The sequence below is a fragment of the Spermophilus citellus genome, assembly GCF_964194105.1.
Source record: "Spermophilus citellus genome assembly, chromosome: 9".
Taxonomy (NCBI): Eukaryota; Metazoa; Chordata; class Mammalia; order Rodentia; family Sciuridae; genus Spermophilus; species Spermophilus citellus.
In genome coordinates, this window is record NC_138191.1 from 103,145,544 (window position 1) to 103,167,704 (window position 22,161).

Genomic DNA, 22,161 nt, shown 5'->3' on the forward strand with positions numbered 1-22,161 from the left:
TGTCTCATAATCTTTCCAACAACCCTGTGTTTTTTTTAACCCCTATTTTAGATATGAGGAAACTGAGACAGAGAAATTGTTTGGGGGGGGGGGCGGTGCTGGTGCTCCTCATGCTGTCTTCAACCATGTTATGAGGCTTTGTCCTACACAGCAGGTCCTGGGCTGCACACCCAGGACCTGGGCCATGTGGAAGAGAGGCTATTTGCTCTCTCTTTTCCCAGTGACCCATAGCTACCTGGCAGAGTCCTCTTGGCCCAATGCCTGTGAGTCTCCTTAAAGATGCTTTGGAAAATCTCCCCCCCACCCTTTCTATCCTCGCTTTCATTTCCCGTTCTCCCCCACCCCACAGAGCCGATGACCAGCTGAGAGAAAGGTGACAAGGAGACCTGAATGCTTGTTTCCGCAGGGTGCCTCTCTGAACTAGAGTTCTCCCTGAGAGCCTGAACAGAAGGCAGAAAGGAAGAGAGAGGCAAAGATGAGAGATTACAGACAGAGACAGAGAGGCAGGGCCAGGGGCAGGAAAGAGGAGAAGAATCAGCACCAGAGAGAACTCGTTCAAGCTTAAGATAGAGACAGCAGAGATGAGAGGCAGAATGAAGAGATGATAAGAGATAAAAGGGTCCCCCACCTTATCCCTGTGACAGATAGGGAAACTGAGGGTCAGAGGAAGAAGGGACTCTACTTCCTGGAGGAAGTCCCTGTCACTCTTCTGAATACCTTCAGTTCAGTTCCTTTCTTATTCCCAGCTCTTACCTCATGTCTGTGTGCCTGGCTCTGAGCAGCACGAGTAGACGGAAGGGGCAGATTCAGGGCATGTGAATCAGGAGAGAGAGAGAGAAAGAGAGGGAGGATGGGAGAGAAAGGTGTCAATGCAGGCTAGGGCAGGGCAGGCTGATCAGGGAAGTTTTCCTGGAGGAGGTGGGGTTGGAGCAAGGCTACAAAGAAGGTTTGTAGGCAACTTTATTGAGACATGATGTATGTGTGTGTGTGTGTGTGTGTGTGTGTGTGTGTGTGTATATACATTTCACTCATTTTAATGTTCAGTTTGCTGAATTTTTTTTTTTTTTAATGTGGTGCTAAGGATTGAACCCAGGGCCTTGCTCATGCTAGGCGAGCGCTCTACCACCGAGCCACAACCCCAGCCCCAAGTTTGCTGAGTTTTGACAAATATATATACTGCATAATCACCATCACAATCAAGATAGAATATTTCCTTTACCCAGAAAGTTCCCTTATGTCTCTTTGAAATCAATCCCCTCCACCATTGCCCCTGATCTGAACTCTGCCATTATAGATTCACTTTGCCTTTTCTAGAGTTTCATATAAATGGAGTCAGACACTCTATATAATGACTTCTTTCACTGAACATAATGTTTTTGAGGTCATTCTGTATTTTTGAATGTATCAGTAATTTGTTTCATTTTTACTTCTGAGTAGTATTGCATGAATGTACCACAATTTGTTTATCCATTTACATGTTGATAAACGTTTGATGTATCTCTAGGTTTTTGGTATTATGAATAGAGCTTCTGTGACAATTTATGTCCAAGTGTCCTTGTGGACACACATTTCTTAATCTTCTCAATAAGCGTATATATAAACTGTATGTATGTAAGGAACTACCAGAGTTCTCCAAGGCAGTTGAAAGATTTTTGCATTCCCTTCAACAGTGCACATGAGAATTCCAGCTGATCTATATCCTCCTCAATTCTTAATACTGTCTGTCTTTTAAATATTACCATTATATCCAGGCATGATGGCACATACATATAATCCCAGCAATTTAAGAGGCTGATGCAGAAGGTTTACAAGTTTGAGGCCAGCCTCAGCAACTTAGCAAGACCCTGTCTCAAAGCAAAACCAAAAACAGCTAGGGATGTAGCTCAGTGGCAGAACACCCTGGCTTCAATCCTTAGGATTAAAAAACAACAACAACAAAACAAAACAAAAATCCTCAACCATTTTAATGGGTGTGTCATGATAGCTCATTGTGGTTTTAACAATTTGCATTTCTCTAATGTAAGTCTGAGCATATTTTCATGAAACTTTTGGCTGTTTGTCTTTCTTTAAGGATCACAGAGTCTTCAGCCAGAATCTATCACAATACTATACAAAGAGTTCAAGATTTTGAAGTAGTTCACCCAAAGTAACAAACACTTCCTAATAGCCAACAGGAGTCAAGGAAATATTGGCCAAGCAGGCTTGGGTGTATACTAACTTAGTGACTCTAGGTAATATGAGTCTGTTTCTTTATCTTCAAAGGGGGATCATACCAGCAGCCCTGAGTCCAGAATTCCAAGTGTGAGAGCCATCTCTATGCTTCCAAAGCCCAGCAGGATCTGTGCAGGATCAGATGACAAAAGTAGAGCAGAATAGGTGCTCACCAGGTAGAGTCCCCTTCAGGGCTCATGGGTTCCTTTCACTGTCTTGATGTGTACATATGGGCCACAGCCCCACCTTGGTGACCATTAACAAGTATTTGTGAGCTAGAGAGTGAATGGCTGCGCACATGTTTTGTGACTCTCTTCGCAGCTGAGAGGAAAACCATTGGCGCACAGCTGTCTTGAGTTCTCTGTTCCTGAGGACAGACAAGTTGAAGTGGTATTCCTTTCACAAGGATGCAGTTTTGGTCTTCTGGACACTTCTGGAAGAAGCATGGGCTGGAGAAAGGGAAAGAGCTCTGAAACATCAGAAAACATAGTGCCGTCTTTCTTTTTCTTTGGAGCAAGGGGATACGGGGGATTGAATTCAGGGGCACTCAACCACTGAGCCACATCCCAAGCCCTATTTTGCATTTTATTCAGAGACAGTGTCTCACTGAGTTGCTTGCTGGCTTTGAACTCATGATCTTCTTGCCTTAGCCTCCTGAGATGCTTGGATTATAGGCATGCACTACCTTGCCTGGCACATATTGCTTTCTTCACATCCTCAATTACCTTACTTTAGCCTTTGTTACACATGGGGTTGTGCACTAGAGCAGTGTTTCTCAAATTTTGTGTGCATCAGGGTTCACCTGGAATGCTGGTTAAAAGCAGATTGCTAGCCAAGCACAGTGGCACATGCCTGTAATCCCAGTGATTTTGGAGGCTGAGGCAGGAGGATTACAAGTTCAAAGCCAGCCACAGCAACTTAGTGAGGCTCTATGCAGTTTAGTGAGATCCTGTCTCGAAATTAAAGTGTAGGGGAACTGGGGATGTGAATCAGTGGTTAAGTCCCTGGGTTCAATCCCTGGTACTAAACAAACAAACAAACAAAAATTGGATTGCTGGCTTCTTTCTCATAGTCTCTGATTTAATAGGCCTGGAGTGGGGTCCATGAACTGACTTTTCTAACAAGATAAAGAGCATTCTGACTGTCCTCCTTGAGAATCAGGAATTAGAATAAGGTCTTTCCATCCCTGAAACCTCTGGTGGCCCGGCTGGGATTTGGAAGTAGAAAGATAACTCTCATGCTTGGAATTCTGGGTTCAGGCCTGCTAACTGGTAGGGTAAGGGTACTTTCAGGGTAAGAGAACAAAAATGAAGAGAACAGTCACATGCAAGTGAAAGGAGGAAATAATGACATCTCCTTAGATTGAAGTTTTCACCATTAACAATAATCCTTATAAACCCCAGAATGCTGTGTGGACAATTATCACCTCCCTCTACAGACAAGGAAAGTGAAACTCAGATTAACTTGCTTTGAATCCTACAGCTGGCCAGTGCGGAGAAGGACAGAAGCTCAGGTGGGCCTACCTATTGGATTGCTGCCTTGGAAGCACAGTGGCTGAAGCAAGACTAACCTAGATATGAATTCTCCTCCACTACTTACTAGCTGGGCATTCTCTGCAAGATGCTCAACCTCTCTGTGCTACTACAAAATGGAGGTCCTAGGAGTCCCCAACTCATTGGGTTGCTGTCAGGATTAACTGAATTGAAACTCTGATGTGCTTAGGAGCAGTACCTGGCACATAGAAAGGCAATGTAAAATTTTGGTTTATTTAACCTTGTCGGCCATCAGACTGCACACATTGAGAGGAGAGAGTTCAGAGAGAGTCCAGTACCCAGTGACAGGGTAGGCAGAAACACTTGAAAAACTATAAGAGCCTCGGGTGGAGGGAGCCTTGGCTTCATCGGTGGTGAGGGAATGGCCTCATTTAGAAGCCTAATTAAGCTGCTCTGCCCGCTCGGTCTTAACTCCAGGGCCAGACTCCAGACTTACCAGTGCGGGTCCCAAACCTCTCTCCCCACCGTCACTACCCCCACCCAGGCGCTCCGGGTTTCCTGCCCGTCTGAGGCCCCTGAGTGGGGCGGGTGGAGGAGGGGTGGCATTTCCTGGCCAGGCCGAGGGCCGCGTCACCCTCTCATGGACGCTCGGACAACTAGCTGACCGACAGGCACCAGATGCTATTTCGGGCGGCGCCTGGCTAAGCGCTCAGTTTCCGTTTTTCCACCCACTGTCGGAAACTGGGGAGGGGAGGGGTGTAGACGTCACGAACCCCCAGCCCCAGGCAGCCCCAGGTGGGGGCTTGGGGACTTGGTCAGGGACAGCTGGCAGTCTGATAGAGGAGAAGGCGTTTGTGTGGAGGAGGGGGATGGCGAACGCCCGCTCCCAGCCCTGGAGACAGACGCCTGGACACACCCTCTGCGGTAGGGTTGACGAGCTTTTCCACCTGTCCCCACTTCTTCAAGACAGCTCTTCAATGTGAAGGGCAGGGTTCTTTCATGCCCTGTAAAATAACCCGACAGTCGGCAGGTGCCTCAAAGGCATCTAAACTCAGGGAGTTCAAAACAAAAAGCAGAATCCCACCCCCTGCTCTCTGGTCTCCAGAACTCTCCCCCCATCTCAAGGAGGACTCACCTATCTCCAATATGACAGCCACATTCCTGGATTCTTCCCTCCTTCTTGCCTGCCAGACCCAATTCCTTCAAACCTAGTTTTACATCCTACATAAATGCCATCTTCTGCCAGCATCTAGAACAAGCTCTAATTCTCCCTCCCCAGACCACTACACTGGCCCCAGAACTGGTCTTCCAGAATCCTTCCCATCCCAACTCCACACTGCAGCCAAACAGTCTTCTAGAAAAGCATATGTGATCCTATATAGGACACTGGACACCGGAAAAAAGGTTCCAAACAATCCTTAAATTGTCCATAGGCTTGCTCCATTCCTATTGAATTCTTTTCTGTTCCTTTCATGAACTTATGGTCCTTTTGCTTCAGCCCTTGGTCCAGGCCTCATTTTCTTAGGGAAGCAGTCCCCAGCTGGACTCTCCAATATGGGATTGGCAAATCTCTTTTTGCAGGGGCTTGCATACATGAAATGACTTACCCAAGAGTCCCATAGCCCAAGAGTGACAGATCTGGGTTTCTAACTCATAATTACATGGATCTCACTCTTTCTATTAAGTGTCACAGCCAAGGAAAGGTGTGTGTGTGTGTGTGTGTGTGTGTGTGTGTGTGTATCACAGATCACAGGTGGCCTTCCACTGTGAGGTTCTGTGAAAGTTACCTGTATCCACACAGCAGCTGACTTTCATCAGAGAGCACAGGAAGAGGAGACAGGCTGCACCGAAGTAACCGCACCTTCTCAGGGAGTCATCCACATGACCTTGGAGGGACCAGAACTCAGAAAGGGGTACAATTTGGGATCAGTCCTTGACTGGAACTCAACCTATGACTGGACAGATGAGGAGCTTTTCCCAGTTCTCACACTCCAAAAAGAGCCCAAACTGGAGACAGAAGAGGGACAAGCAGCCTGGCACGATGAGAAAAATTGTGACTGGGAGTTGGACAATGAGCTTGATTGCTGGCTTTTCTTCTGGGTCACTAAGTTTGGGCCAATTTACATCTCTTTTTGCCTTATTTTTCTTCTCCATGATGGTATCCAGATCTCCTATGCAAGTGCATACGATGTTTTCATGGGCTGTGGGTTGGTTAAGTACATAGACTATCACCCACCACTGCCACCTTTTAAAGGTCATTGTATTTATTCTCACAACTTTGTGAGGCAGAAGTTATCTCCCTGTTTTATGGAGGAAGAAAATGAGGTTTGGAGCTAAATGGCTAAAATTTGAGCCTGTACTCCTTCCACTCCGACATGAAAGAATAAATTCATATATTCTCCATAGGTTGAGCCCCAGTTACCCAGTTGGCACTGTACTCCACTTCCTGCTGTACATTATAGATCTTGTCTGGAGTACTCGACCACTGAGCCACATTCCCAGCCCTATTTTGTATTTTATTTAGAGACAGGGTCTCACTGAGTTGCTTAGTGCCTGCTGTTGCTGAGGCTGGCTTTGATCCTCCTGCCTCAGCCTCTGGAACTGCTGGGATTACAGGCATGCCCAGCCCAAACTAAGTTCTTAACACCCCATTTTAGCTGAGACTCCGGGGCCAAATTTCCTTCAAACCCAGGCTCCACCACTCACTAGAAATGTAACATTGTGAAACATTATATTTTACTCTGTGCCTCAGTTTCCTCATCTGTAAACTGAGAATAACAAAAGCACCCATTCTCAGGACTGGTTATGAAAATTAAAAATATTTGTAGAGTACTTAGTACTTAGGTTAAAGTGTTTGTTAAAAATATTATGGGGGAGTGGTGATTGTGGGCACTGGGCTAAGCCTGAAATCAAGCAGAATGAATATTTTAATCCCCTATTGACTTCAATCACTCCAACCCTCTTAGAGCCCCCTTGGGTTTGTGGTACTGGCTCCATTTTAGAGCAGAAAGGGGTGGAAGGCCAGAGAGGAGTTGAGGGGCTTTCTGAGATAAGAGGAACTGTCCACTGAAATCGGGGTGTCTAGGACACTGGAGAAAGAATGAAGGAAGGAAGAAGAGTCAGAAGGTGATGGTTTGGGATGTCTTGGTGGTCTTCAGAGGCACAGAGTGTTGGGATGAGAGTCGCCAAAGAAAGGTATCTGGAAGGGCGAAGGAATGAGTGAGGTTGTAGGGAGCCAGGATTCGTGAGAGGTCCCCGGGATGAGAAATGGGGCTGAACCCGCCCGGTCGTAGACAGCGCGCTCAGTTCTCTCGGTGGCGCATTCCGGAGCCGGTCCCAGCGCCGCGCAACCAGTCCCCACTCCCTCCGGTGAAATTGCCAAATTAAAATGAATCATTTGGCCCATAATGGCCGAGGCGCTTATCGGGGGCGGGCGGACCCGCGGCAGTGCCTTATCTCCGCGGCGCACACGGCCCCGGCGCGCCTCGGCCCATGCTAACGAGGCCTGGAACGTGAGCGGGATTAGAGCGCGGTGGGGCAGGAGCCGGGCGCAGGAGGGCGGGGGAGCGGACTGCGGAGGGGCCGGGCCTCCATAGCCAAGGAGCAGGCCTCAAAATGGCCACACGCGTCCCCCCGTACGGAAAAACGTGAGCATTCTGGCCTTTTTGTTGGGGAGAAGCGACCTCCCGCCTCCCACGGAATTCCTCGTCAGTTTTCTCCCTCGCTCCCCACACCCGCAGAAGATGCCTGCGCTCCCTTTCCTTCGGTTTCTTTAGACGGGGGGCATTTTCCACGGACACCCCCGCCCTCGCCGTCCCCCTCCCGCCTCTGAGACTCTCTTCCTTCCTTCCCCTTTTTCCTTACGCAATATACAGAAATGCGCGAGGCGGTGGTTGGTTTTCATTTCTTCTTCGTGGTTGTGTGCATGCGGTGGGATTGTGAGAGTGCGTGTGTGTGAGCTGTGGGCGATGTTGGCTGTTTCCGAATGTGGTCTTTTGGGAGATAGGTTGCGTGTCCCCGTGCAATGGTGCCTGCACTGTTTGGGTGTGTAGATTTGGACCCCTCGAAGCCCTACTGCCGTTTATTCGTTGTGTGTGTAATTACGCCCGTTTCCTTTCTCAACTGGAGTCGGGTTCTGCATGTGGGGTTTGTGTGGTCTTGGCGATTGTGTTTGGGTGGCTTCGTTGTTAGGTCGCGCCTGTGTGATCCTGTGTCGGGTTGTGTGTCCGTGAGTGACTGTGTTTAACTGATTTCGTTGTGTCATGTTGGGAAGCGTGCGGGTCTGACCATGTCGGCTTGTGGGGCAGTGTTTGGTTGTGTTTATTTGCTTCCCTCCTATGAGGCTGGACCTTGTGTGGCCCTGTCCACACCGAGCTGTGTGCGTGTATGCCTGTGTCCTTTAGAGGTGCATTTGCAAATCGCAGGGGGCGGGCGTGGGGGAGGGTGAGCGAGAGACCCAGGCGCTAGTGGGGACGTCGGCATGGGGGCGGGGAGCGGGATTTCACATTTTATTCCAAATTATGATGTATTCGGGAGCCAGTGTTGGCTTGGATGGGCGGACAGAGCCCAGTCGGCTGCTGCTCTGTCGGGAGGTCAATCTGCGCCTCGGTGTTTGAAGGGTTCGTTGGTGAGTGGGAGGCTCTTCCAAGCTCGAAGCTGAGCAGCGCTTGCAGAGGCCGGCGCCTTCCAGCCGGTAGCCGCCGGCTTGGGTTCGCGCCGCACTCCGGCTTCGCCCATTTCTGGTCAGTTTCGCGGGTGCGGCCGGCAGCGGTGGTCTAGAAGGGAGGCCCGGTAAGGACAATGGATGCATTTTTCCAAGGCCTCGCGCCACGGGTGGGGGCCCTCGGGATCACCTCCGGGGGACATTTTCCTACCCTTTTCTTCATAAGCGACATTACCGTGACGGTCAGATGCCTGTCGCATGGGTGACCACAGCCAAATTCGGGCTTCTTGGAAGAACGGGGTCAGTGCTGCCCTGGCTGCAGAAGAAAGGATTTTGTTTTGCCAGTTGTTGTGATTGCCAATGTCATCATCATTATGATCATCATCATTAGCATCCTATTTTAATTAAAAATAATCGTCCCAAAGCGCGGCAGCAAGTCCCTTTAGCTTCTTTGGAAGGAGAACAAAGCAGGGCAGTCCTGTTACCCCCCGCCCTCCAGTTTTGTTTTCAAGTTGTTGGGTTTGGGGTAGGGAGAGAAAATGGAGGGGTCTGACAGAGATTCAGTCATAAAGCAAACACAACCCCGAAATAACACACCGGGGATGGGTGGGTTCCCCTCTTTCTTTCTTTCTCCATTTGGATTAGGAGAGGAGAAAGAAAATCGCCCGCATTGGATCAAAATTCGAGGAAGAATTATTCCTGTATTTCCACCAGAGCGCGGCAAAAGGAAGGAAGCCTTTGCAATTAATCCAAGACTTCGATGTGATCATAAACTGGACAATTTAGGCAAAACAAATTAAACAAAACCCACAGGGGGAAAAATAAAAGCAAACTAAATCTGGCTACACCCCTGGAAGCAGTATCCGGTTGGTTTTTAACCCTCCTTCCCTTTTGCCTTATTTATTACTGCAACAAATTACTAGAATTCCCCCTATTCTGCCTGTCTAAACCCCGAAAAATAAAAAACCATTTTGTAGGGCTGGTGGAGGGAAAGATGAAGGATTTACCCCCTCTATTTCTCTCTCCCTTACTCTCTTTACTTACCCTAACTTACTTACTTACTTTCGTTCTTTTATTCTTTCTGTTCGAAGGGAGGGGGAAAAAGGACCTGAATTTATCAGACACCTACCCACCCCCAATTCCGACTCCATTCCTTAAGGGAAGTAGAGCCCTTGGAATCTGGTTCTGGTTTCGCTTTGGGCTGGAGGTGGGTAGATTGGGGTCAGGAGAGTTCCTGGAGGAGGGGGTTGGACTTGGTGTTCTGCCCCACAGATCAGGGCCTGGACAGACTGACTATTCACCTTCCCGGACACATACCCCCCACCCATCCACGTCTGGCCAGGGAAACCCTTATGCGCTGTGGCCAGGGCCTGGCTCCGGTTGCAGAGTAAACTGCGTAGACACGTCCATGCTTAGAAAACAAATTTGACCATACCGAACCAGTCCGATCCCATTTGGAGGGTACGAAAATGTTCTGGGTAACCTGCCGGGAGGGGTTGTTGTTGTTGGACTAAATAGTTCTTCCTGATTGGTTAGGCGTAGTGTTCATTTTTAAGGGGAGTGGGGAAGGCTCCAAACACCTGCAGGTTGGGGGCGGAAAGCAGTTCGTGATTCTATGGGCTGGTTGGTGGGGGACATGAGGTAACTCCCAGCCATTGACCCCCATTTCTCTCTCGCCCTCCCTTTTTCTCTCCACCCCCATCGTTCCTGGAAACTCGCTTTGGGCGCGGCAGACCGGCCAGGACCACGCCGCAGTCCAACTAACTGCTAGTCTTTCTGCGAGAGAGGGGGAAAGCAAAGACCCCTGGCCACAACCTTGACCCCTCTCCTCCTGCGGAGGAGTGAAGGTCCTGTTCAGAGGGGCCAGTCTCTCTAAATATGCCCCAGGTGAGTTTTTTTTTGGGGGGGTGAGGTGGGGTGAGGGTGAGTGTTAGAGGAAAGAGTATCCAGGAAGGCCTTGGGATTCCTGCTTGAGATGGGGAAAGCTCAGGAAGAGAAGAGCCCAGTCTTAGATTGGGACTGGACAGGACCAACACAAGGTTGGGAAATTCAGCTGCCTCTGGCATCCAGCAGGGCCCTTCCCTTTTTCCGGTCTCCAGTAAGACCAGCTGGTGGAATAAGTCCTCCCGGCAGCTCTCATCCTTCTGGGTTCTGTGGACATTTCACAAGGCCGGTGACTCTGTAGAGGCTATATCCGGGTGGTTTAGACTATGCCTGGAGCTCCTGCAGGAAGAAGGCCCAAGCCATCCTGGCTGCTCTGGTGAGCCCTTGACACAGGGCCTGAGGCCTAGGGCCTGTAGTGCTGAACACCCCTCCATTCGGTAGCAACAGATACTGGTGGATTTGGTTCTGATGTGGACTTTGGGCTCCTCCAGAGTGTCCTGCTGGTGCCGATGCAGTAGGAGGGATTGGAGGCCAGTGTATGGTGGTGGCTCTAGCCCGGGCCCTTTTTTTTAATCTAAGAAAGTCTTCATGCCAGAGAATGGAGGGTTGGGATCTGCTGGAGATGGGGTATCTCCTTGTTCAGGCACACACTGAAAGGCCCTGCTGTTTGGCAACTGGAGTGTGAGGATTTGGTGTTGAGGGCTGCAAGCTGGATTTCTACTGCACAAAGAGAAGAATTGTAATGGTAGAATAGTCTAGTGCCATTCAGTCCTGACCCTCCCTACTTCTGCATCCTCTCCAAATAAAAATCACTCAGGCTTTCCTTTCAGTAATCTTAACTGAAGCCAAGTGATGCAGTTTTGTCCTCAACGACTATAGGCGTTTGTGTCATCTGGTGGCTTTCTTCTGGGTATGGACCCCTGGCTGGGGTGATCCTGGGCTCAGAAAAGCTAGCCGGGTTTTTCTGAGGTCCAGGAGAGGGGGCAAGGAGAGGCCTCCCATAGACGCCCAAGGCCAATCTATGTCACTCACAGGAAAATTTGGATATATGGATATTTATAGGCATCTGGAGAGGACCACGGGGGCCAGGGTCAACTCATCTGGAATATTTGCTCCTTTTGCGTCTCAGGAACTTGCTTCTACTGCTTCAGGGCAGAATTAATCAGAGTATACATGTGTCATAAGAGAGTTTGAGCTCAATTGGTGATTGGAGCGCACACTATATGTCATTCAGAAGCACATGTCATAGGGTATACACTGATGGTGGTAACTTTGAAGTAGGGAGCTAGCACCTCTGGGCTTGTATATTTCACCAAGGACTATATTTCTGTACTTCAGCAGGGGTGGGGTAGGGAAGCTAGGATGCCTGTTTTTTGCTTTTGGTTCATTTCCAGTGGCCTGAGTGTCTTGGTTGTGGCATTCTGTGGATACAAACCTTTATTTCCTTTGTAATCAAAAGTCACTTTCAATAAAGCATTGCAGATGCACTGCCATTGCTGCTTGTGTACACAAAATCTTGGGGAATTTTGTCATTTCCAGGCTAAGTGGGGGACTGGCAGACCCAGCACAGGCATGCAGTCTGAATTTCACTTCTCTGCCAGCTAGTGTGTGTGGTGGTAATTAAGCTGAATTCTGTAGGAAGTTTCAGTCTCCCTTCTAGGGTGGGAAGAATGGTTCCCAGATGATTCTGTCCAGAATATTGCAATGGCAGAATGGAGGAGTTTGATGGCTACCACAAATATTAGATGGACTTTGAGCTGAATTGGATTTTGATATATTTCTGTTCTGCTTTAAAATACCCCAATTACATAATTCTGAGAGCAGAAAACCTATTTTAGACAATTTATTAAGTCTATTGAATATAGTTTTATTAAAACAATGCACAAACATGCCCAAACTCTGGATTCTGAGTCTCATGGTTTTTTTGTTTAGGTTCTTGTTGGGGTCTGTTTCTATCTGGGTGAAGCTGGGTGAAAGATCTTAGCATATTCATGGGAAATAGAGTGGCTGTGGTCATCTTGGAGTGTGGTTATGCAGAATAGAGGGGGTTTCTGGGCTCCAGTGTATATATGGGAGAGAAACACAAAGTGAAATCAGAGTTCTATTTCTCAGGAACACCAAGATGAAGTGGGGACTGGAAGCATTCAAAGGCAGTCTTGATATCTCAACCTGATTTAAAATATTTTTTTAGTTGTAGATGAGCACAATATATTTATTTATTTACTTATTTATTTTTATGTGGTGCTAAGGATGAACCCAGGGTCTCATACCTGTGAACCAGTGGTCTACCACTTAGCCCCAGCCCCAGCCCTCTCATCCTGATTTTGGAGGGGAACCCAGACCCTAAAGGCCTCAAGAGCACTCTTTAAATCTCTGGGCTTCATGCCGTCTCAGTCAGTCTTCCCTTACAGACCTAGCCTTACTGCTGAGTCCCACTGAACTGAATAGGATGAAGCATACAGGGCTGTAATGCCAGAATCATCTTAATCCCAGCACCATCTTTGTCTCTTGGTGACCTCTCTTCTCTGTATCTGGGTAGGAGCAACACAGTAGTGCACTGAATGCAAGGTGGATTTTCTTAGTACAGCCAGGTGAGAGAGAGAGAGGGGGGGGGAGAGGGGGAGAGAGGGGGGGGGCAGTGGAAAAGACATCTTTGGATTTTTTTTTTTTTAAACTAGCATTGTAGGAGAGAACCCCAGTCCCTGTAGCTTTCATTCCCTACTTCCACCTCTACCAGGTTTCTGGGTGTATGTGTGAAGTGTGTGTGTGTGTGTGTGTGTGTGTGTGTGTGTGTGTGTGTGTCCTTCCACACACTGAGGAAGGGTGTTGCTGAGAGGTGAAGAATTGCTCCAAAAGCACCCCAACCCTGCATGACAGATTCCCCGCCAAAACCAAAAGTGGGGCGGGAAGAACACGGGTCGGGGATTTGTTCCCTCCTCTTCCCTTGCGGCTTGAGAAGGGGCACGGGGTGCTCTTTCACTCCTCTTTGTACATTTCCTTCCTCCTTTTATTCCCTTCGGTTTTCTTTGCCGTCTGTATTCCTTGTCTTCCAATGTATCTGCCGTCTTTCTCCATTTCTGTCCTTTTGGCCCACAGTCTTTGTGCCTCCCAGACACTCCCCCTCCTCCCAGTCCGGAGAAGCCCTTCTCCTTGGGCCGCAGGCCCGCCAGGCCTTCAGGCCCCTAGGGCTGAGGACTGGGGTGCGTGTCCTCTTGGCGCTAAGTTTGCTTCTCAGGTCTCAGTGCGCGAGTTCCTCTCTCTGTCCCTCAGCCCTCTGCGGCCGGGCCGGGGGCTGTTGTCAGAGCGGGCGTCCGCTTGTCTGTCTGTCTGCCTGCAGGATGACCGAGCGGCCGCCGAGCGAGGCGGCACGCAGTGACCCCCCGCTAGAGGGACGGGAAGCGGCCGAGGCCCGCATGGCCCCCCCGCACCTGGTCCTGCTGAACGGCGTCACCAAGGAGACAAGCCGCGCGGCCCCAGCCGAGCCCCCGGTCATCGATCTGGGTGCTCGCGGCGGCCCGGGGGGCGGCCCTGCCGGTGGGGGCGGCGCCACGAGAGACTTAAAGGGCCGAGACGCGGCGGCGGCCGAAGCGCGCCATCGGGTGCCCACCACCGAGCTGTGCAGACCTCCCGGTCCCGCCCCGGCCCCCGCGCCCACCTCGGCCCCAGCGGAGCTGCCAGGCGACGGCCGCATGGTGCAGCTGAGCCCGCCCGCGCTGGCGGCCCCCGGCGGCCCCGGCCGCGCTCTGCTCTACAGCCTCAGCCAGCCGCTGGCTTCGCTCGGCAGGTGAGCAGCCCGCGGGAGGGCGGGGAGAGCGGCCGCGCAGCCAGGGTCCCCTTTGGCACGTGGGAGGGACCCCTCTCCTGCCTGTGGGTCGCGGAAGGGAGCGTGTGGTTGGAAACCTCTGGGCGTAGGAGCCAGAAGCTGGAGCCGGTGTGCGAAAGTGGGAAAGGAGCTCGGGAGCCTGAGTGACTGTGGAGACAGACGTGACCTGCGGCGTGCGGGTGTGTGGAAGCCGAGGGGAGGAGTGCGCGCATTTGGGGGTGCAGGCTTGAGGCTGTGTGAGAGTGACTGCATTGTGTGCTGGGTGGTGGTGGTGTGGATAGGGGGGTGTCCTCTGTGTGTGAGTCCCTGGCAAATGTGTCTGGATGAGCTCCTGTGTGAGAGAGGAGGTGTTTGCTTTTAAGTTATGAAATTCTGGAAGGTGTAGCCCTAGGTGGACAGGCAAGAGAGAAGGATATGGAGTGGTTGTAGAGGGTACCCTTTTATGAGTCCTTGCTGGGGTCCACCCTAGCCCCCCTCCCCGCTGGCTGGGTCTGTACAGTGGGTGTAAGGGAACAGCCTTCCCTGCTGGGTTACTGTGAAGTTGCAGGGAGGATGCAGGGTCGGGATGGGGAGGGGAAGAGGAGGCGGGGTAGAGTGCAGGGCAGGCAGCTAGGAGAGAACCGCGAGTGGATGATGGGGGAGAGCCACCGGTCGGGGAGCATGTTGGAGGCGATGAGTCAGGGTTTCCTGTGCGTGGTCGAGCATCGGAGGGTCGGGAGGAGGGAGCACGAGTGAAGGTGGAGTGAGTTCGGTGGGAGGGGACAGCATGCCTCTTTGTGGTGCTGGAGTTGCATATCATCAAGTGTGAAGGCCACAACTGCCTGTGTAGGCACCTGTTTGGGAGTGTCTGTGTGGTTTTTGTGTTTTCTAGGAGAGGAGAGTGTATTTCCTTGGTGTGTGTTGTGCGTTCATTTTTCGTGTTTGCTCTGTGAATTTACCTCTGTGTGCTTGTGTGTGTGATTCATCTTCTATCAAATTCAAGTGTGAAAGGAGCAGGGTATCCCTCCAGGGGTGAGGGGCTCCAGGACAGGTGGGGAAAATCCCTAAGGAGCCTCTTTCTCTCATCCACACAATGTGTCATCTTGTAATCTGCTTGCTTCCTCCACAGTGGGTTCTTTGGGGAGCCTGATGCCTTCCCCATGTTCACCACCAACAATCGAGTGAAGAGGAGACCCTCTCCCTACGAGATGGAGATTACAGATGGTGAGTCTCCCCTGCCCCCACCTCCATAACCACCCCTCTTGCTAGACCTGTGGAGGAGGAAACCCTGGGACTATATAGGTGTCCCACATAGGTGGGATAGGCCACCTTGGAACCCCGAACCAGCAAAGCCCTTTTCCCTGAAACAGAGTTGGAGTGAAGCCATGGGTAAGGCTGGGAGGGTCCCACTCATAGTCCTAGAAAGAGAGTTTATAGGAGAGGGACTTACAGTGGTGCTCATCCCAAAGCTACAGAGTCAGTTCTAGTCCCCACTCCAGGCTCATTCCTACCTCTGGGAAGGATCCTGGGGAGGGCAGGAAGAATCTGCTATAACTCCTGACATCTCAGGGAGCCCCTGCCCCTTCCCTCAATGCCTCTTTGGAGTCTGGAGTCTGCTCCTGCCTGAAATTGCACCTTCAAGGGCCTGCTGCCAAGTCCCTACATTGTGTCCCATCACTATCTATCTCTTGTTCCACATTCTGGGCTGAGACCTGGTGTTCCCTGCCATCATGGATTCTACTCTGGTCCAGAGAGGCCTCAACACTTCTGTGAACTACCTGAGTATTCTTTGGCCCTAAACTTGAATGGTAGATTTGGAGGACCCCTTTCCTCCTTCCAAGGTTGACCTGATGTAACTGGGTCCCAGCACCAAGGTAGAAGAGTGGCCTCTTCAGAGCTTAGGGACTTTGAGCAAGTCACTGGAGTTTGAAAGGCTTCAACCTGGCTGGGGCTCCTGGGAGAAGGGCACTAAGGCCTCAGGAGACCTGGGACTTATGCTGGGAGCTGGCAGATGGTGTGTGTGTGTGTGTGTGTGTGTGTGTGTGTAGAGCACTTGAACTTCATGGGTAGAGCACTCTGTGGGGTTCTGGAGAGGAGGGGGCCAGAACCTCAGAAGTCCAAGCCTTCCTGGGTCAAGGGCATGTGGGAACAAGAGGGAAGGGTGATGGGGCGCTGCTGGATTAGAGAGGGTTCTCCAGCCTGGGAGAACTGGGGGTACCAAATAGGAAGTAGCAAGACCAACTCTGAAGTTCCTCAGGGAAGAGGCAGAAGAACCAGATGAGAGGGTTTAGGGAACTGCAGGCGCATAGGAAAGTCATTATCCATAAAAGTTGCCAGTGTATACTAAGCACCTACTCAGTGTCAGGCCAGAGAGAGACAGAAGATGCTAGAAGGATGGACAGACTAAGGAAAGAGGAAGAAGTATTTTTTTGTGTGTGTGTGTCTCTCAGGGAAGGAGTAGTTAGACATGTAGGTGAAGGGAAGGGTGTGGGGTGTGGGAGTGTAGGACATGTAGAAATCAGAGATTGAACCAAGAATCCATAGAAGTGGAACCAGTATAAGCTCTAGAGTCAGGACTTGTGGATTCTTATTCTTTATGACGTTTCTGAGCCACAGTTCCTTGTAAATGGAGTGAATAATAGTTGCCTTCCAGATTATTCATAGAGTGTGATGGAGAAAAGTGTTTTTAGGGCCTGGTTCAGAGCAGGTGCTGAGGACATGTGAAGGCTCACCCCTCCCCTCCCTTCCTTTGCTGGTCAGGAAAATTGTGGAGGGATTTCAGGAACAGTAAGCCCCCTCCATTGAAACTGGGACTGCCTAACACAAGGCAGACTTGAATATGGAGCACAGTGCTTTGCATATTGTAAGTGTTCCATATGTGCCCTGTGGCTGCTTCTGCTCTGCAAGCCTTGGTACCAGGATGCTAATGACTCTTGGGTTAAGCTTTAAGCAGTGCATTGTAGACAGGGAGACTGAGGCAGTCCTTTAAAGCCTGTCTGAAGCCTAAGACCATGACTGTGCATGGCCGTCTCTCCTCACCTCTTCTGGGGAAGAAGCCCACAGGTTAATTCCTTTCCTTTCTGGTCTCTGCTCTACTTTCATCCCCCAGTCCCCTGCCATCTCTATGCTTAGTCACTCAGGAAACATGTACTAAAGCCCCTACTCTGTGCTTTCCATCACTTCTAAAACAAAATCCTCTTACATTTTACTACAGGGTCCTGCCTACTCCGACCCTGTGCCCACTATTCCAGCCATTCTAGCTTCAGCCCTTTCCCACCTCTGGGACTATGAACTTGACATCCCCTCTGCTTGGGCACTATTCTTCCTTTCCATGCCTGTGCCTGGCTGGCTTTGTTTCAGCCTTAAGTTTTTTACCTTATAAATGTCATCACCTCAGGAGACCTTCGCCAGCTACCTTAACAAAGAGTACTAGCTCTTTCTGTCTTTTACTTATCATTTGGCCTCCTACTTTTCTTTTTAACTACTTTTTCATTGTCTCTCATACCCTCTAAATGTAAGCTACAGGAGGGCAGGAGTATATTTGTTCACCATTATTCCTTCGTGCCTAGCACAGTACCTGGGTTGTTAGTAAAAAACTAATGAATGGCTAGCAATAACTAACACAGTGTGAATGTTTAAACTGAGACAGGCATTGTGTTAAGCACATCGCCTGTGTGAGGCATCAGACCCATGTAATGATCTTATGAATTTTCTTACCAGTATTCTCTCCATTTTATGGATGAAGAAGCTAAGGCACAGAGAGTTTAAGGGCCTTGCCCAGAGGGACTTGTCTAGGTTCAATTCAGGAATTGAACGTAAAGGTTCTGGCTCTAGTTCTGTCTTGCTACATCATGCTCTTGGCGCAAGTGAGATTGAATGATGTATGGTTCCTGTCCTCAAATTCTGCACAGCCCAGAGAGGGAGCCAAGCCCAGAAACATATATATAACAATCAAGAGTGATGGGGACAAAAGAGCAATAGGGTCATAGGGGTTGGTTAGATGGGTCTGGAGGGTTGAAGGAAGATCTCAGAGGAGGTGACAGGACCTGAACTTGGAACGAGTCTCCTGAGTAACAGCAACAACAAAGTGTTCTGGGTCTCTCAAGCTTCCAGTGAATGGAGAGCCCTTTGGGAGGAATCTCAGCTTGTTCTCCTAACCCGAGTCCTCCTACCCTCCAGGTCCCCACACCAAAGTAGTGCGGCGGATATTCACCAACAGCCGGGAGCGATGGCGGCAGCAGAACGTGAATGGGGCATTTGCTGAGCTCCGCAAGCTGATCCCCACGCACCCCCCGGACAAGAAGCTCAGCAAAAATGAGATCCTCCGCCTGGCTATGAAGTACATCAACTTCCTGGCCAAGCTGCTTAATGACCAGGAGGAGGAGGGCACCCAGCGGGCCAAGCCTGGCAAGGACCCCATCGTGGGGGCGGGCGGAGGCGGGGGTGGGACAGGGGTTGGTGCTCCTCCAGATGACCTCCTGCAGGACGTGCTTTCTCCCAACTCCAGCTGCGGCAGCTCCCTGGACGGGGCAGCCAGCCCGGACAGCTACACGGAGGAGCCGGCACCCAAGCACACGGCCCGCAGCCTCCATTCTGCCCTGCTGCCCGCCAGTGATGGGGCCGGCCCCCGGTGATGGGTCTGGGGCCACCCAGGACCAGCCGGGAGAGGACCCCTAGGCCACTGGGATGGTGGGCTTTAAGGCAAGTGGGATGAGAAACAGGGCAGTGGACTTTATGAAATTCCCTTGCGCTCTGAACTTTGGGAAGCCCCAAGGCTGGCTTTTCCGTTTCCTGCTCAATAGAACAGGAAAACGGAGCAAAGTGGTAGGTACTTTTTTCTGAAGATGGCACGGTCTTCCCCCCTCCCTGAAACCCTAAGACTTCCTAAGAGAGAGGCTCAAATGTCACTGCTTTTGGCCTGGAGTTTGGAGCCCTGTCTTGGCAGACACCTGAAGTTGTCTGCTGTGTCATCTGGGGTATCCAGCAGTCTCTGCCTTGCCATTAGCCCCTCCCAAGCTGGTTGGATGGCTTTTGTGGCTGCTTCTGTCCAAATATATAGGTACCCAATGGCTGCCCATTTCTTGAGCCCTGTCTTCACCCAGGCCCATGTTGATTCATCCAGCTTGCCAGCTGCTGTGGAGAGTCACAAGCCTTGAGGTGCCTTCTTCATGGCCTGGTTGAAGAAGTTGGCCATTGGACAGCCTGCTCCTGACTAGCTGGGCCAGAGGGTCAGGAAACCCAATAGCCCTTACTTCTTGCCCCGGGGGATCAAAGTTCTTTCTCTCCACTGAGACTTGCCTTCCTATCCTGTGGCTGTGGAGATGGAGTCTACAGCCTTGAGCATGCCCTGTTGGGCCTTGTGTGAAGGCAGAGAAAGGGAAAATGATAAGAGAGTGAAAATGAGCAAGAGATTTTGGGCATGTGGGCTTCAGCTCCTGCACGTTACTGTTTGAGCAAATGCCAGTGTGCTGATGGGCACCTGTTGGTGCTGAAAAGGGAAGTGCACCCTCATGCACATTCTCCTAGATGCTTAGAGGGTGTTCCCTGCTGCAAGATGTCTGCTAAATGATCTGGTCTTTCTTCTGAATGAACTGAGCACAAACTGTCCTATGAATTATTTGTATTTAAGATTTTTTTCTTGATTCAGTTATTGGTGAAATCTTTAGGTCTGGATATGACCCAGGACACAGCCCCACTTCTAGGGCATGGGAAATCCAATCAGACACCAGGCCCTGGCTAAACATATGCATATTCATCTAGCAGAACTTTAAATACCGTGTGATTGTGCAGCTTTTTGTCATTAAAGGCGTGCAGGGGAGGCTGGTTTAATACAATATGAGTGTCCCTCCAAAAGTTGTACATGGCATTTTTGTAAATCAAATCCTTATTCTTCATCTTTTAAAGAAATAACTACTGCAAGTTCTTTTGTAAAGTGAAGAATCCTTTTGTAGTGTGAATGACTGCCCCTTTGTTTATCCCTGTGTCCATCCAGGTGGTGGGACATAGTTTTCTGCCTGTGATACATTTCTAAGCCCATGAAACAAACTGCACAGAAGTCCTCTGTATTTGTCATTGTACTTTAAGTCACCCCAGCCCTCTCCCACCAGGCTCTGCCTTTGAGGTCAGAGAAAATATCCTGTCATGTAAGAACCCATCAGTCTGGCTGTTGGAAATCGCCTTTCCTGTTCTGAGTTTCAGCCCAGCAGCTTGCCCCGAGCTGTGATGAGGCCCTATGCAGGAAAAAAAAAAATGATCCTGGCTCCCCTCCTTTCCTTTTAAGTTGTGAGGTCCAGTTCTTGGGCATGGGAACAGTACGGTTAATCATTGAAGCACTCTGACTCTCTATGTCATTCCAAACACCCCAAATCATATTTTGATAAACATTAGGGTTGGTTCCTTGCCAATGCTTAGAAGTTTCTGTGAGGAGTCTCACCCATGTAAAAATGGAGCAACTGTCCTGGGCTCTAAGACTGTGTTTGCTTCTCAGTGGATTAACTTGACATGGGAATGAAAAGTGGTCATGTGTGGATGTGTGGTTGAATGATTGGGTTTTGTGAGATGGTTCACACATTCTATTGGGAACTCTTAAAAATCCAGTTTCCCTTTCTCTTAGACTTGCAATGTGACTGGGATAAGGTACCCACGTGTCACTTTCTCATTAATACCCTGGCTTGGTCTGTCTCCTAGGGCAGCTGTGTGGATCGAATGCAGTTGTGAAACTGGAAGATTTTTGAGACCACAAAGAGCTCTGTTGCCAGCTGGGGGTGTAGCTCAGTGGTAGAGCACTTGCTTAGCATGCTCAAGGTCCTGGGTTCCATCCCCAGAACTGGGGAAAAAAAATCATCTCTGTTGCCCTCAGTACCAGTCCTTCTGTGGGGTTCCCAGCCTGAGTCTAGGCCTGGGCAGTGAACAAGTAGGTCATTTAAATTATACTCCACTTTTGCTTGAGTTATGCAGACCCTCTTCATTTCTCCAGATTGTCTGAATTTCTGTCTCATTCCAAGGAAAGGGACAGGAGTGAGAGCAGAAAAGAGATTTGGGAGCATGGGCAGACTATGTAAAAATCTGACGGGGCTGCCCAAAGAGGCCTGGACAGGGGAGAGCATGGCTTTAGGTCTTTGTAAGAACTAAAGAAAACCTATATTTTCTGTTTCCATCTTCTGTTCTCCAGGCCCTTCTTTTTCTTTGCCTCCTTCTTGCCCATGAAGAAATAGCACACTCCAAGAATATCTGTATGAAAAGGAAAAAAAGTGTAAAGGTCAACATTTTGAGGAGAACAAAGATGAATGTAACTAGAGGGAATCCCATCTGTTAAGAACTCATAATGTTTTATTTGTAGTGGCAAATGACAAGATGGTACAACCTTTATCCTTTTCTAAAAATAAAGCAAAGGGCACAACATCTGTAGTCAGCTGACCGCTGTATCGGCTGTTTGGGTGGGTCTCTCCGTACTTGTGATTTCAGTGGTACGTGACCCTCTGCGGCTTGCCCCTGCCCGTGTACATAGCGCAGTGTTTCTGTGGGCGGGCCCAGCACTTTTGGTCAATGTTGTACTGTATGTGATGAATTTCGTTGGTCTCTGCATTTTTCTGCAGAAGAGGAGTAACCACTCCGGGTACCTTGACCTTTTTGTAAAGCCCAGAGGCCAACACTGTGGGTGTATGACTAGCAAAACAAAAAACAAAACAAAAAAAAAAAACCCATGTGGTGATGATGATGTGTGTACATATATAAGGTTATATGGGGAAGATTTCTAAATAAAAGTTTTACAAAGGGGCTGGACTTTTTGCTTGCACTTTGTACCTCTAGGCCTGAGAATTGGGATATTAAGTGGAAAGGCATGGCAAGAAAGTGCTTCTTCTGAAATGGGGGAGCTTTCAGGACTCCGCTGTGCTCTTAGGAAGTGGGAGGCAGGGACAGGACAGTGGGGAAGAGGGAGGCTCCCCACTGAGTGTTTCCATTCTCCTCCTGCTTGGGTTTCGCATCATCTTGCACCTATGTTGGAAGTACTGGGCAGCTCTGAAGATAGCCCCTCTGTTGGCTCAGCTTCCATAGCTGGGGCAGTAGCTTCTAGCATAGATTCAGGACAAACTAAGGTGTTGCCATGG

At 49.9% G+C, this 22,161-nt stretch overlaps 1 protein-coding gene across 4 annotated transcripts; it reads left to right on the forward strand.

Moving 5' to 3' along the window:
- The first annotated feature begins 7,231 nt into the window (after window positions 1–7,231).
- TAL1 (TAL bHLH transcription factor 1, erythroid differentiation factor) lies at window positions 7,232–21,807 on the forward strand. Of its 4 annotated transcripts, none has more exons than XM_081306594.1 (5): window positions 7,240–7,351; window positions 10,101–10,254; window positions 13,589–14,035; window positions 15,183–15,277; window positions 18,233–21,807. In XM_081306594.1, the coding sequence occupies exons 3-5, from the start codon at window positions 13,590–13,592 to the stop codon at window positions 18,685–18,687; spliced, it is 996 nt and encodes a 331-aa protein (XP_081162720.1). In that variant the 5' UTR covers window positions 7,240–7,351; window positions 10,101–10,254; window position 13,589; the 3' UTR covers window positions 18,688–21,807. The 4 variants fall into 4 exon arrangements, with proteins under 4 accessions (XP_081162717.1, XP_081162720.1, XP_081162719.1 ...); XM_081306593.1 differs by lacking the exon at window positions 7,240–7,351 and adding an exon at window positions 9,489–9,828; XM_081306591.1 differs by lacking the exon at window positions 10,101–10,254 and having other exon boundaries at window positions 7,232–7,351.
- Window positions 21,808–22,161: the final 354 nt, after the last annotated feature.

Bases quoted from the DNA above. Each gene is read 5' to 3' on its own strand.
- TAL1 (XM_081306591.1), top strand. From the start codon at position 7,320: ATGGCCACACGCGTCCCCCCGTACGGAAAAAC. The intron at 7,352-13,588 runs GTGAGCATTCTG...GTCTGCCTGCAG, and splicing joins GTCCCCCCGTACGGAAAAAC to GATGACCGAGCGGCCGCCGA. The intron at 14,036-15,182 runs GTGAGCAGCCCG...CTTCCTCCACAG, and splicing joins CCGCTGGCTTCGCTCGGCAG to TGGGTTCTTTGGGGAGCCTG.